The sequence below is a fragment of the Tachysurus vachellii genome, chromosome 5 (assembly GCF_030014155.1).
Source record: "Tachysurus vachellii isolate PV-2020 chromosome 5, HZAU_Pvac_v1, whole genome shotgun sequence".
Classification (NCBI taxonomy): Eukaryota; Metazoa; Chordata; class Actinopteri; order Siluriformes; family Bagridae; genus Tachysurus; species Tachysurus vachellii.
In genome coordinates this window covers 27,488,338-27,504,723 of record NC_083464.1, presented here as the reverse complement: position 1 = coordinate 27,504,723, position 16,386 = coordinate 27,488,338, and the positions used below count along the sequence as shown (strand labels likewise).

Here is a 16,386-nt window from a genome sequence, read left to right as displayed (position 1 = left end):
TGTGACATGAAGTGAAAATCTTTTTATTTATTAATTTATATTTGTGTACATTTATTTTAACACATACCTTTTGTTATATTTATACATTTAATTAATACTTATATACTTACATCCTTATATCCTACATATTTCTATATTAAAATACCTTATGCATACATTCCCATATTTTATATTATATATATTAATATATTTCTTTATATTATAGTTTTAGTTGTCGTTTTTTTCTTGTTGCTGTAAAGAAATTTCAATCCTCTGAATGTCCTGTACATATAGCAGAACTGACAACAAAACCAACATTAAGTCATTAAGTCGTTATAATGTTCACCTGGCACAGGTGTAAATAGGCCAGCAGCACCAACCCTTTTTCTCCCTTACAGAAAAATATCAAATAAAAGTAAGCTTTAATTTTGTGTGGACACACATTAGACAAATTTACAGTGTGGTGTTAATTCAACACCGTAGATTAATTCAACTCTGTGAGTGTTAATTCAACAGTCAGTAGTAATACCATAGTAATAGCTATATAGTACAGTTATATATATAAATAAATATACCAACATATTTTTCCTACACAGTATTAATTTATAATGTTAAATGTGAAAATACTTCACTGTAAATGTTCAGTCAGAACTGTATTGTATAGACCGAAGTAATTTGGGTCATGAACACTGTATATGGTTGTATAATGCAGGTAATTAATTTCACATGGACCGTAAATATTGATTGGCTCCAATGGGCTAGTCTGGGTCTCCCTGGAAACAGAGCGATCGAGGGTAGACTTTGCCCTGCGTGTAACGTTCATGGAACAGAGCTGCACTGAAGCCGAGAGTGAAAGGTAAGATAAGCTAGAATTAAACTAAACATCTACATTATACCAAAACATACATCAGATTACGAACATTAGTCTGCTTCAAAGAAATCAAGTCATGAGTCAAATTCTTAAATGATGTTAAAAGAAGTCAAATGGTGTTTTGTAACTATCAGAATAATTGTGCGATTAACTTATTTATCTTAATTCTGTTTGGTGTATTTTAATTCTTCTTTAATTCAGGTTGAAAAATTCTGATTTGGTTCCTGCTAAATATCACCAACACCTGAGTGTCCCTACTTAATGCTGAAAAGTGCTGAATGAAAGAAAACTCAATCAAATGAAACTGTGTGTGTGTGTGTGTGTGTGTGTGTATAGTCATCTGTAATTCACTGTTTTAACAAAACAAGGAAGATTGTAATGTAAATAATGTGTGACTATTAACAAATCATCTTTTTCTGTTTTTTATTCTCCTTTATTTACTTAAATAAACTGTTTTCAGGTTCCTATTATCGAGAGCTCCTTGGAGACGCACATGGAGAAGCCAGCGGTGGTAAACGGGGACCAGCTTCCCCCTCCTTACAACCCTACAAACCCCCAACCCTACACCCACGGACCCACGAATGTCGAGGAGGCTGGAATTTCCACAGTCACACAGAGTAGTTATGATGTCAGAACAGCAGATTTGATGCCCCCAGAATACACACAGTGCTTTGAGGATGTTAACTGCTTCTCCGAAGCTTCTGTCCGACGAGGTGTGCTGAACATTTTTATTTATCACTCTGTACCATTTCAGTGAAGCAGTTCACACGTATTTAATTAAATAAATGATGAGGAAACAAAATAAGTAAAAATAAAAGAATAAATAAATAAAAAGATTTTCCTGTAGTGAATACAGATGTTTTGCGACTATAAAACCATAGATACTGATATATAAAACGCTGGACATAAAAAAGTAAAAGTATTTGTGTTTTCAGCAGCTTATTTACTACTTTTCCACAGTGACATAATGCATGGTGACTCTTTTTCCATCCTCACCCTGCGGTTTATAACTTTATCTTCAGGTTTCATCAGGAAGGTTTACCTCACCCTTATGGTTCAGTTGCTGATAACAGTTGGAATAATCTGTGCATTCCTGTACTGGTGAGTAACAAGCTAATCAGATAAATCATTTGATTCCTCCCTCATAAATGTTTATATTATCCTAAATGTGTAATTCTCATACCAGGCTTTTATTAACAGCAGGTCTAATTCTGATTCTCTGGTAATGCTTAAAGACGCTTTTGTCCCATTTTGACAGGGAGACCCTGAAACTGTGGGTTTTACGCACCAATTGGTTCGCCTACACCATGATGTAAGTGTTCTACATGGCCTCAGTGTTTGTGTGTTTATTGTCATGTGCACAGTGAAAACACAATGGTTTAAACCATACAATGAAATTCTTACTTTGCACGCCTCCCTTACAAAAGAATAAAAATAAATAATAGAAATGAAATGTATGGGAAACAACTACATTATGTACAGAGTAAGGTGCTCAGTGTGTTGTGTGGCAGCAGTCACTGGAGGTTATGGTATGTGAGGTAGTGGTGTTAAATGTTGTTCGGGAGTCTAATGGCTTGTGAATAGAAGATGTTTGTGAGTCTATTTGTCCTTGATCTCACACTCCTGTTGCGTCTCCCAGACGTCAGAAGACTGAGGAGGTTGTATTGTGGGTGTGTATTGTCCCTGATGATGTTATGGGCCCTCCTGATGTCCCTGGTGTTGATGTGTGATTATCTGATTAGTACAGAGAGCTCTAAATAAGTCAGTACACTTGACCATGACTAAGGAGGCAAAGTCCATGCAACTGCACTGTCCTTTTTTTACTTTTTGGTTTAAATTGATTCAAGATTAAATTGCATCTCAGCAGTGTCATTTTCAGTGGATGTTGTTTCAGCCACTCAGTTCTCAGTGTCAGTGTGTGTGTTTGTTTGTGTGTGTGTGTGTGTGTGTGTGTGTGTTTGTACACATCTGATCACTATCCAAAAGGGGGACAACGCTAGCGCTTGTCATTGTGCTTTCCTGCTGTGGTGATGTACGCCGAAAGGTTCCCTTCAACTTCATCTTTCTCGGGCTGTTTGTAAGTAGACGTTAGCCTGCTCCATGTTTGAGAAAACAGATATAGTATAGAGTATTGTGGTTTAAACTGATTTCTTCCCAAAACAGACTGTTGCAGAGGGTATGCTGCTTGGATCAGTGACTGTGTAAGTGCACTTTTTACAGATGATATATAAAATCTACTTTGTACAGTATGTAAGTCTGAGTTCACTATCGAGAGCTGTTCTTATGTCAACTACATAAATCAGCAACAATTTTATAACACTGATATATATGGAAGTTTGTTTCCACGTTTAAAAAAATAAATAAAGGATAATTGTGACTTTATTTCTCAGAATTGTGACTTTATATCTCAGAGTTGCAACTTTTTTCCTTTCCAATTTTTTTCCCTGGACCCTGGACACAACAATGCTGTGGTGTGCGGTTGTGGTGTAGACGCAACAAACCAGATGATGCAGAAGTGGCATATTTTATACAACAACAGTCTACGTCGATGCATAAATAACAGTCGTGGGCCACACTTTGTCCATCTAAAAGTCTCATTAATTGAAATATGCCACTTCTGCATCATCTGTTTTGTTGCATTTATGCCACAACCGATTCCTCTGTAACGTTCTTTCAAGAGTCCGGAAACGTAGCTTATGTTGTGTGACTCCAATAAAAGAAATTACATCAGAATGATGACATTTATGGCGCATTACTGAGGAAAATTACAAGAATTGCGAGTCACAACTCGCAACTCGCAATTCTGGGAAATTAAGTCAGAATTCTGAGACTTAAAGTCATGAGGCAAAAACAAGCTTCCATAGATATATAACACTGGGGTAAATCTGAAGGGACTTGTAGGAATTAGTTTTTTGTCTATTTGTATTTACTTATGTGTATTTTATTTTTTATTTGTCTGTGTGTTGTTGTTGTCTCTGTTTACTGGAAGCGTATGACACTAAAACAAATTCCTTGTATGCTCAAGTCTACTTGCCAATAAAGCTCTTTCAGATTCTGATTCTGATTCTAAACAAATCTTATTCCTGCTCAATTCCCTTAGTCAGTATTTAGTGGGAGTTCACTATTAACTAATCAGTCATTTTTGAGTCTTATACAAAGTTCTGATAATGATTAATTACTGATCGTATCAACATAACTTTCCTCCTTGAGATCCACTCCTGGAGATACCTGAAAATGTAAAAATCTATTTAATTTCTTCATATTAATATATTTACATTTTTAATGGACAACAATATGTAATGAATGGAATTAGGCCTGTTCCTTATCTTCATTATCTGCTAAAGAACAACATAGTACAAGAGTTTCTCTTTATTGTTTATGCTCTTAACATGTTTGCTGTATTTATAGCTATAATATACTGTATAAATGGCCATATGTTTATTGGATTCATATAACCTAACGCTGTTATAATGGTATAAAGCAGGGCTATGAAGCTCATTTACAGAAGTTGTATTCTCATTACATAAAATATAAAAATAAATAAAAGTCATGAACTAAACAAACATTATTTTAACATTGGCACAATGTTTGCTCATATTACATGATACATATAAGATCAAAACTTTTTTTAGCAAAGTTATTTTTCTCATTTACGTTACAAAGTGCACATGGCAAAATATATGTGATTTAACTTTTATGGCATACACATAGTATCTTATAGTATAGTATTTGATTTTACAGATTTATATATCTTTTTAATATTTTATTATTTATTTTATTACATTTTTATATAATATTATATGCTACTTGCTTGTATATCGCTGTTATTATTTGTAGAACTGCTATTGATCGCTAGACTGTCCTGTGGTGAAAATACACTGATGTTTGAGAACAAAATTTTTACAGATATTTTCTTGAAAAATAAAGCACTGTACTATACTATAGAAATGGTAATGTATTAGATGAGCACATGATTATAACAACTATGAATTATATTCATGAATTTAGCAGCTCTGTTTTAATGTCATGAGCACAATATGACATTAATCTAGATGAGTACACTGTGTTGTTTTGTGTAGATTGATATGATGCATGCTAAAAATGTTTAGAAATAGAATTACAGTCTAAAGAGTTTAAAAGAGTTACTGATGAATGTGTGTGTTTTAGGTATTTTAATGCTGAGGCTGTTCTGTGGGCAGCAGGAGCCACTGCCTTTGTGTCCTTCGGTGTGAGTTTATTTGCAATGCAGTCTAAGGTCTGTATGACAACTGTATTGGACAAAAGTCCAATGAAAAAATTTCTCGATGACTTTAATTTTTCTGATGACATCTTTAGCTGCCTTCTTTATTATGTGTAGTTGAGGTCATAAGTTTGCATGGCTCTTGGTGAATCTGCAAAATGTTAATGCTTTAAAAGAAATAAGAAGGATATTATGAAATGCATTACTGCATTCAACTGCATTTATTATTATTACTATTATTATTATGAAGATAGGGGGGCATGGTGGCTTAGTGGTTAGCACGTTCGCCTCACACCTCCAGGGTTGGGGGTTAGATTCCGCCTCCGCCTTGTGTGTGTGGAGTTTGCATGTTCTCCCCGTGCCTCGGGGGTTTCCTCCGGGTACTCCGGTTTCCTCCCCCGGTCCAAAGACATGCATGGTAGGTTGATTGGCATCTCTGGAAAATTGTCCGTAGTGTGTGATTGCGTGAGTGAATGAGTGTGTGTGTGTGTGCCCTGCGATGGGTTGGCACTCCGTCCAGGGTGTATCCTGCCTTGATGCCCGATGACGCCTGAGATAGGCACAGGCTCCCCGTGACCCGAGAAGTCAGATAAGAAAATGAATGAATGAATTATGAATTATGAATATGATTATTTAGTTCTGCCCTGATTATATGCTAACTGCTTATATGCTAACTGCATTTACCCAAAAGGTCCAGTATGAAAGTTGACATCCCCTCGATTCTTAATATGACGTGTCGGTACCTGGACAATCAGTGAATATTAATTGTAAACTTGATCATTTGTAATCCTTGCACAGAATTACAAATTATTATTATTATTATTTATCACTGCTTTAGTATGACATAAGATTAGTGTGCAAAGAAAGATCTGACAAAATTGAGATTTTAATTCAATTATATATATATCAGGGCTGTCAAGTGTCACGCATTGAGAGTGACAGTCACTCATTTGGGTCTTTTGTGGATATGGAGAGATATGGTGTCAACTAGACTAAAGAGTCAACTATTTACAGTAACACCAAAAGAGTACACACATAAAAACAGTTTGAATAGTTATTACCATTATAAAAATGACCATAAAGCTATAGATTATAATGTCATGAAACATTATTATCTCACTGGTTGTGAGAATGACTGAAGGCTAAAAGCAATCTTCTTACAATTCAATCCTCGACCCAAATCATTTGAACCAAAATCAAAAGCCAGAATGAACGAGAAGTTGGAGCCAAAGTGCCGAATGTGATCTGTTTGATTGAAGGATGTTTTGTTAAATGGGCCAATCCTAGTTACTGAATAAAGTTTGTAAATCTTTATGGGGCAGTGAATATTAAACTGCACATTTTGGAAAGCCACAATTAAGTTATTTTTTAAATAGAGACAAATATTTCTGTTCACATTTTTATACAGAGTTCATAACTATGTGCCATTTTTATGACGTTTTGCGCTTTTCATCAAAGGCGAATACAAATAATTGTCACAACTTGTCCAAACTCTTGCAGTGGGACTTCACAAAAGTCACTGGAAGCATTTGGGTTCTATGCTTGACGATGTTTACGTTCGGGTTTCTCTGTGCTGTCATGAGATCCCAGGTAAACAATCTGACTAACACAGAAAACAAAAGATCATTTCTTTATTTTTCATAGGGTTTATTTCATTTTACTTTACTTTCAACAGTTTCTATACATTGCTTATGCATCCCTGGGGACGCTGGTCTTCTCTATTGTAAGTATTTGTCCATATTTACTCTTATAGATTTTGTTTTGAGTGTGTATACAGCACATCACTTGTCATACGTTATAACACATTATATCATTATAATAGTGATAAAAGCATGCAGGAAGTGTTATAAAAACTAACACAAATCTCTCACGTCTCTCCTTTAGTACCTGGTGATGGACACACAGCTAATACTGGGCGGGAAACACAGATACACCCTCAGTGCAGAGGAATACATTATCGCTGCACTGAACCTTTACCTAGACCTTGTAGCACTTTTCTTGATGATACTTCAGCTGATCGGGTTCTGCCGTTAATAGCGAAAATTTACCAACAAGACCAAGAAGAAAGTTTAATAATATCCCTGTGCTCTACATCAGCTCTGCACTACTGTGATTATGTATTTATTTTTGACAGAAAACATCTTTATAATCTAAACTATTTATAAATACATACAATAATCATGCTACCTTGTAACTCAGGGATTTTTACTGATGCATAATAAACCTATAAATGACCTGGGGGACATTATTTACACACAATGTCTCACAACTCCTTGATTTAATGCCCTTCTGTCAACATCAAATGGTACGTTCTAATCTGTTTTTCTTCTTTTTGTACTGAATTGATCACTTAATAAAAACAGAACAAAAAAAAGAAAGAAAAATATTCACACACAGCAATATGATTTGACAGACAGACAGATACACATAGATAGATAGATAGATAGATAGATAGATAGATAGATAGATAGATAGATAGATAGATAGATAGATAGATAGATAGATAGATAGATAGATAGATAGTGACATACAGCTAAGTATGGTGACCCATACTCAGAATTCATTCTCTGCATTTAACCCATCTAAAGTGCACACACACACAGCAGTGATAGATAGATAGATAGATAGATAGATAGATAGATAGATAGATAGATAGATAGATAGATAGATAGATCTAGACTTTAGATGCATCTAAAGTCTAGATATAGATAGATAGATAGATAGATAGATAGATAGATAGATAGATAGATAGATAGATAGATAGATAGATAGATCTAGACTTTAGATGCATCTAAAGTGCACACACACAGCTGTGATAGATAGATAGCTAGATCTATCTATCTATCTATCTATCTATCTATCTATCTATCTATGGAGTCATTCAGATTCCTGGGAACCACAATCTCCCAGGACCTGAAGTGGGACATTCACATTGACTCCATTGTGAAAAAGGCTCAGCAGAGGTTGTACTTCCTTCGCCAGCTGAGGAAGTTCAACCTGCCACAGAATCTGCTGAAACAGTTCTACACTGCTATCATCGAATCCATCCTCTGCACTTCAGTGACTGTTTGGTTCAGCTCAGCCACCCAATCCGACCTCAGGAGACTACAGAGGGTAGTCCGGACTGCTGAGCGAATCATTGGCACAACTCTCCCCACTCTCCAAGACCTGTACTTCTCCAGAGTGAGCAAAAGGGCAAAGAAAATCACTCTGGACCCCTCACATCCAGCACACTTACTCTTTGAACTGTTGCCATCTGGCCGACGCTACAGAGCCCTGAGCACCAAAACGACCAGATATAGGAACAGTTTCTTCCCTCAGGCAATCCATCTGATGAACACTTAACATACATCTGATGAACACCTAACATACACATAACAAACCCTATTCTTACATTGTCTACAAGTACGCATTTATATTTTATTTTTGCACATCTATATTTGAATTTGCACATCTTTACTTTAATTTGCACACTTATATTTCAATTTGCACATACAACTGTCTATTAGTTATGTGTTCATTTCTTACCATTGCCTATATGTTTACACTGTGGAGCTCCTGTACTAGAAAAAAATCCTCGTATGTGAAAACATACTTGGCAATAAAGACCTTTCTGATTCTGATAGATAGATAGATAGATAGATAGATAGATAGATAGATAGATAGATAGATAGATAGATAGATAGATAATCTAATAAGAAGATACATAAGTATCCTTTTGCATATTACATTTGGGCTCTTTCTGTGACGTCACAAACCACATACAGTATTATATAAAGTTAATATGTAAGGATATGAATTGTGCAGCGTTGTGGTCGCTTATAACAGCTCTATGGCGTCCTCTGTGTCAGTAGCAGTAAAACTACGGCAGTGTATTACCGTATTACTCAGTGTACAGGTGGCCAGATTACAAACAGCACAGACTCCCTCTCTAAGTGCACTAGGCTGTATTCGGTATTGTAACCACTTAGCACTATCTAGTGCACTACGTGTCCTGTAGGGGGCCGTTTACAACCCAGCCGCAGAGGACAACAGACGTGTCATGGCGGACTCCCTCGACGAAGGAGCAAATGAGTCGAAGAAAGCCGTTTGTGGGACTAACAGGAAAGAGATGAATGCCATTTCAGAATCCGGTTCACGGAGCGTCTCTAACTTAATCGCCAAATCACAATATTGTGAGAAACTGCAGGAGTGGATGTGGCAGTATTACTGCGGGTATGTGAGCTATCAGAGCTGGGGGACACAAGCAGTGACTGGGAGCCTCACAACACCAGCAGGGGGGGCAGATCTGTCTAACGCAGACCTGCACACCTGGATCACTTATTCGTCTGGTGTCCCTTTCCCTTCATTTCCGTCCATTCCTGTCCCCTCTACCGGTACGGCTGCTAATAGCGTCAGTGAACGACAGATCTGGAATAATGTCCCGAGTCAGAATGGTCCTGTCCCCCTGCAAGTGCAACAAAATGGAAACGCCCAACAGCCAGGTAATGAAGAAAGCTGCTATTCATATAAATAAATAAACATTAAGTCCCAGATTACACATGGTTATGTTATTGTACTACTAAACCCCAGGGGTTGCCCAATAGAGCTCATGTAACATGATGTAAATGTTCATGCTTTTGAATATCTGTACCTGTGTGTTTTTCCTGTAATCCAATCCCTGTGCTGTGGATTTGATTTAGGTGGAGAATATTTTATTCCTTCTCTTCTCCATCGCTTCCTGGCTGAGATGGTGGACTTCTTCATTCTCTTTTTCATCAAAGCAACCATTATCCTAAGCATAATGCAACTGAGTGGAATGAAGTGAGTCGGGTTCATACGTTGTACTCATTTCATTCGACTTTCAAATTTTATACTAAGATCACATTATATATATATATGTATATATATATATATATATATATATACACACACACACAACACAAGGCCTCCAGCTGCCTGAGAATCGGTAAAAAATATCTGCGAAGAATGCACACAGAAAAAAATTGGTGCTATTGTAATTCGCTATTATTGGTGTACATCAAAACTTAAAAAGTCTTCGGAGCAGGTGACCATCAGATTAATATAAAGCTTCTATTGCGTTACTATGGAACTTTCATGAAGATTGGATTTGATCTGATGCCAGTGTGTGTGCTGCTACAGCAGAGCTACTGTGCTGTCTGTGAAGCTTTGGTCACATGTATAAATCTTTATTTTAGTATCTCTACCCTAAACCCTCTACGTGATTAATACGTACATATGGGACAGTGTGTCGAATAACATGCGTTGTTATGCAGTACTTTACTGTTCCACTAGCATTAGAGTTTCATTCTGATTCTGATTCTGATTCTAATAGTAAATACAGACTCATTCCTGAACACTGATTGTATGATGGATATACCATCGATATCGATAATTATTGATATTTTTTATGACCCATTTAAAATAAGGACCAGGAGAAAAATATATTACAATTAAACATTTTTATTTTAAACCTAACCTTCCTCTGATCATAATCAGTTTCAGTTCATAATCATACTCCGTTATTAAGACAGAAATGTCAACAACCAGGAAAACTCAAATAATTAAAATGTAAACATAAGTCTAAAGTCACAATGAACACTTAACAATGATCTCTTAACATTTAAGGTGCAAAATGAAAGAAAATGTAAGAAATGCTTAATAAAGTGTAATAAAATAGTGCAAAGTGTTAAATATAAACATAGAGAAACCTGAGAATTTAGTGCAAGTTTAGTGCTAGGAAGTTCACTAACTGTTCACCTTCTGGTGAATACAGTGTTTTAAAATATGTGTAGTGTTTTGTAAACATAAATAAAACGGAGGTAGACTGAGATACATCTGTAATATAAAAAACAAACCTGATATACTACAGTAACATTGTTTGAAATATAAAACCTACAGAAATATGAAAAAGTAACTCTTCAAGTTATTCTACTGAATAAGTTACTGAAGATGAATCCAGCAGACCAGAACGAGACAATGATATGGCGCAATCAAACGTGATACTGTTACATGATTGGCTGTTAGTGTGTCACTCCCTAGGTTGCTAGGTTACCAGAGAGTGAGTGCCTTTGTTAATGCAACCAAACTTGCTTCGCAACCTCTGTTTTCTTTTCCGACGAAGAATAAAAAATATTGAACGTTTTATCGAACACGTTTTTTATTGATATCAATCACGTTTCTATTGCGATACATATCGTTATCGTTTTATCGCCCAGCCCTAATACAAACCCAAAGTAAAAAGCTAAAGTACTACGAGTACCAGAGAGGAGCTAGGCACATGAATCGCATGAAACATTAATATTCTGAATATATTAAAATCTCTTTCCCATTGACATCACCACTGTTTTGGGTACATTATACAGAGCACATACTTTTATAGAAAGTTTTGATTGCTGTCATGCTAATGGCATTATTGTAACTCTTGATGTTTTAGGGACATATTAAAATTTGCCATGCACTTTATTGTGGAAGAAATAGATGAAGACACATCTATGGAGGAGCTGCAGAAGATGATGCTCATGGCTCTTGTGTACCGGATACTGGTGTGCTTCTATGAGGTCAGCCTGAATACACATTTGTTGCCTTTCTATTGAACATACGTCAAGTCCTGTGCTAAACATCACTCTATTATATTATACTCTATATATTATATACAAGTCTATCTGTCACTTCCTGTTTAGATTATATGTGTTTGGGGAGCTGGTGGAGCCACGCCAGGGAAGTTTCTGCTTGGCTTAAGAGTGGTTACGTGCGACACGTCAGTCCTGGTCCAGCCCGGCCGAGTGCGTGTGGTGCCTGCTACTAACGTCAGTCTCTCAGCGTAAGTTCTGATGTTTCTATAAATATATAGAAACATATATTGTGTCCGCATGTATGAATCTCCTACAGCTTGTATGAAAAAAAACAGAAACATGATTATTGTGTCCGGGGATAAAAATATCCTACACTCATCAGCCACTTCAGTAGGAACAGCTGTACACCTGCACATTAAGGTGGTTATCCTGGAACCTTATGATGAAAGTGGATGCATGGATGGTAGTCAGTTAAATCACCTACTTTGTGGAAGTTTGTTACACAATTGTTTAGCTACAAAATTCTGGCTACAAATTCGAGGTGTTTGTGTATTTTTTTGATATTGTTTTATTTGTTGAATTTGGTTACATCGGATGCAGAATGAGTGATTCCTATCAGAAGTAGAGGACCAATGGGAAAAGCTAAATAAATGAGAGGAGATACCTGCCAAAAGAGTGCAGATGTTATCAGATAGTTGTATTATATATTGAGCAATTACACCTACATTTATATACCTGGATTCTTGCTCAAGGTCAGTGTCAGCGTCGTGATTCAAACCAACATCCTTCTGATCAGTAGTCTATTTACATTTGCAGCATTTGGCAGACAGCATTTACATTGATCTCATTTACACTCATAACTGATCAGTTGTGGTTTAAGGGCCATGCTGAAGGGTCCAGTGGTGGTCCTGGGATTTGAACTCGCAACCTTCCAATCGGTAGTCCAACACTCTAACCACTGAGCTTCCACTTCCCCTTAGTCTGGAGCCACCATATCTGGCCAGTTACCATCTCAACACGATTTGTGTCACCTATAAATATGCTGCACAGTCCCAGTTGACATAGGAGGGTTGATTATTAAGACACAAAGCAGGAAGGTTTTAAACACCGTTAAATGGCTGTTTTTTAGTAGGAACAGTGACTGTGTGATCACTGAGTAGATCCACATCAGATAATTGGGTGGACAAAAGTGATATTCAGTGGCTCTGATGCTTGTGCGTTAGTGTAAGAAAAACCAAGAAATCTTAATCATCTCATGTTATTTAGTATGCACTAGGTTTGTTTAGATTAGTGATCTATAGATTTTTCATAATGTGAACTAGAAATGTAAGTTGAATCTGATGATTTTATACATTTTACTGAAGGTTTGTACAGTATAATCCATTATATTATCTTATCTGTCTTCTCTTAGGTCAACCATCCGAGCTCTAAACAAAAATTTCTCCATTGCGTTTTTTTTCCCGGCATTTATCACGCTGCTCTTTTACCAGCACAACAGAACTGTGTATGATATTGTGGCAGGGACTATAGTGGTCAAGAGAAACAGACTCCGGTGATGTGTGAATTTTACCTGCTGAGAAAACAACTTCACCTGAAGGACTGATCCAAAGAGCTTCTGGGTCACAGGAAAGAGAGAAAATGAGGAAGTCCTCTGAGATGAGAAATAGAGAAAAGCTTGACATCAAGTAGTTTTCACTCCAGGTTCTTAGAGAGAACTTTTGAATGATTTGCTGCAGCAATTGATTTATTATTATTTCTTGCAGTTTTGAAGAATTGCAATGCAATGAGTAACATGCAAATTCCATTAATTTTGTATTTTTTTTTTTTAATGCTAATTACTGTGTTAAGCATTGGGATCTGTATATCATCACCTCAAGCAAAAGAATCAGTGAAAAGTATCTAAATGTTTATCAAATCTTTTGCATTGAACATTTTGTTACTGCATTCCTTAAATAACAAAGATACACTGGATTAATGACTATTTTTATATGTGTATTTTTTTGTATGTGCAATTTTTTTTTCTTCATTAACACTTCATATGGCCTCATCTACAGCTAAACAATTCAGACCAGGACCACAGTAATCTGGCAAAACATCATCCGTTAAAAACCTCACAGTATAAAAACAGTTATTAATTTATCCGACTCCATATATTTTGACTGATTGTGCCTTTATTGTGCCTTTAATATAAATGTGCTAATAAATTTCTCCTGTATGTAAATTGTGATGTGTATTATTGTGTTCATCTTGCTTCGAGCTCTCACGCAGTAAAGGCTGGATCGGAAGTGTTTATCTGAAAAGTCAGTACGCTACTGTTAGGCAAACATTCTCAAGCAACTCTAACAAGATGTCCACACTGAAAGAATATCAGGCAAATACAAACAGCCACATGGAGACCAGATTTTTTTTACTTATTTCTTTATCAATATACTATAATGTACACTTCTGCAAGCTAATATTTAATACACAATACTCTGACAATTTCTATTGTACTTATATAAATGATCCCTTCACATGTAAGAAGTTTGTATAAGGGCATATGTATGGAAATCCCATTCATTTAACTGACATAAAAAAGCTTCTCACAGTCCTGCTACTTCATAGTTTGTTTGTTTTACCATCCAGGAAAATTGTATACATTATTTACTGTATAACCCAGATAACTACTTCTGTTTGTTTCGTCTCTTCTCTCGTTATCGTCTCTGGGATTTTCCTCATCCAGCAGCCCAGGTTTGATTCCCAGACAGAGACCCAACCCAACCACTTAGCGGTTAGCTCTCAATGCTGATCCCAATCCCTGAGATAAAATGTTTTTGTTTGTTTTTTGTTTTTGTTTTTTTCAGAAAAATGTCCAGCATAAAACCTGTGCCATATCAAATATGCAAATCAGATTATCAACTGTAGTAACCCTGAACAGAGCAGCTGAAGAACTTTAACTAATCCCAGCAGAAAAAAAAAAAATTCCAGATAAGAGAGGTAGATGAGTGGATGATAGCATTCCACACCACAAGGACGTTATTAATATCTTGTGATACAGTATGGCTTGACCAATGCACCCTCAGTGTTTGTATGCATTTGTATGCAAACTGTTCAAAGACCTATTCAATCACTGCGTTATTGTATACATTGATGATATCCTGATGTATTCCAAGTACAAGAAATTCCATCAAACACAGAGAAATGTGAATTCCTGCAGGACCACATCACTTTCCTGGGGTACATCATTAACTTACAGGGAGTGAAGATGTATAAAAACAAAGTACGGGCAGTGACGAAGTGGCCTGCAGCCTCCAGCATCAAGGAGTTATAATGCTTTCAATGCCTTCTTTTACAGGAAGCTAACCTTTGCTGAAACCAATTATGACATGGGAAATAGAGAGTTATTATCCATCAAGGAAGCTTTGGAGGAATGGCATCACTGATTGGAGGGGGCTTGGTGCACATTTCAAGTAATAATAGACCACAAGAACATAGAACACCATCTTGTTGTTTTTTCGGCTGCAACCTGAGGTTGCCACAACAGATCACCTGGTGTGTGTATTTGATTTGGCATATTTTATGCTGGATACCCTTCCCATTTTTATCCAGGCTTGGCACCAGCACTGAGAGATAGCTCTTCAGTTGCTGGATTTGCTCCCTCTTTTCCTCCCTGGCATTGATGGGCCACAGCAATGGGCCACCACCAGCAGACGAAATGATAAATGTTTGAATCCCTGTCATGCTCAATGGACCCTGTTTTTCACGCGTTTCAATTTCAAGGTTACCTACTGGCCTGGTATGAAGAACAGCTGAGAATACGCCCTCTCTCGCCATCACAACCCTGGGCAAAAACCCTTAGTCATGGAACCCATCCTCCGTCCTTCTATGGTTAGAGTTCCCGTACGGTGGGTTATAATGGAGATCCCTGGTGCCCATCAAGCAAGCAATATGTATTGTTGCTAAGCTTTGGCTTAAGACTATTCAGGGGTTCACACATTTCCCAAATTAGGGCTTTCTGGTATTCAAAGGACTACCACTCTTGTTCAAAATGCCTTCTGGTGGCCTGCATTGACCTGGGACCTTGAAGAATACGGGCCAGGGCCAGACTATTGGTGTCAGGATCATGCCCTGTTGGACATATTACCTGTTGGAACATTAGGGGGCATTCTGGCAGTTGTGTCTTGTGCCGTGTGTTTGTGTTTACAGTTGTGCTCAAGTGTCAAGGGCGGCCTTGTCTTTATTCCTTCTGCCTCTAGACACCCTTTACTTATGTCTCTAATTGTTTTACTTTTTTATTTCTCTTGTAATCCTCGTAGTTGTTTTTCGTGCACGATCCTTGCACCTCGTGTAATTGGGGCCTGTCAGAATCACACTCTGACATTTTACCCGTTGGAACATTAGGGGAGATTCTGGCAGTTGTGAGATGTGTTCACGTGTCTGGCCCACCCTAGTCTTTATTCCTTCCCGCCGCTGCACACCTGTTCCTTATGTCTCTAATTGTCTTCCCTTTTCATTCGACCAGCATTACCTTTAGCAGCGTGGAATCCACGTCATTGTTTTTGTCTTTGTGTTTTCTGTTTGATTTCTCTGTCTTGTTTCTTTTGAGTTTAAGTTTCTTTCCTTTCCCCCAGTGTCCTCTGGTTTTGTATTTTGTTTTGTTTTTTATATTGTCTGGGTTTTTATTCATGAAGACGCCTCCATTTGTCTGACAACTGGAGCCACTCCCCATGCCATAATGTCCA

General features: G+C 37.1%; 2 protein-coding genes across 2 annotated transcripts; both read left to right on the top strand.

Annotated features, from left to right (window-relative positions):
• Positions 1-688: 688 nt before the first annotated feature.
• Positions 689-7,349, top strand: zgc:110410 (uncharacterized protein LOC553618 homolog). The gene is made up of 10 exons (XM_060870910.1): positions 689-835; positions 1,311-1,563; positions 1,873-1,951; positions 2,109-2,162; positions 2,837-2,927; positions 3,014-3,051; positions 5,018-5,105; positions 6,591-6,680; positions 6,766-6,813; positions 6,975-7,349. The coding sequence occupies exons 2-10, from the start codon at positions 1,344-1,346 to the stop codon at positions 7,122-7,124; spliced, it is 858 nt and encodes a 285-aa protein (XP_060726893.1). The 5' UTR covers positions 689-835; positions 1,311-1,343; the 3' UTR covers positions 7,125-7,349.
• Positions 7,350-9,071: 1,722 nt separating this feature from the next.
• fam8a1b (family with sequence similarity 8 member A1b) lies at positions 9,072-13,886 on the top strand. The gene is made up of 5 exons (XM_060869339.1): positions 9,072-9,574; positions 9,773-9,893; positions 11,527-11,650; positions 11,774-11,913; positions 13,077-13,886. Exons 1-5 carry the CDS (start codon positions 9,133-9,135, stop codon positions 13,219-13,221), a joined length of 972 nt encoding a protein of 323 aa, XP_060725322.1. The 5' UTR covers positions 9,072-9,132; the 3' UTR covers positions 13,222-13,886.
• Positions 13,887-16,386: the final 2,500 nt, after the last annotated feature.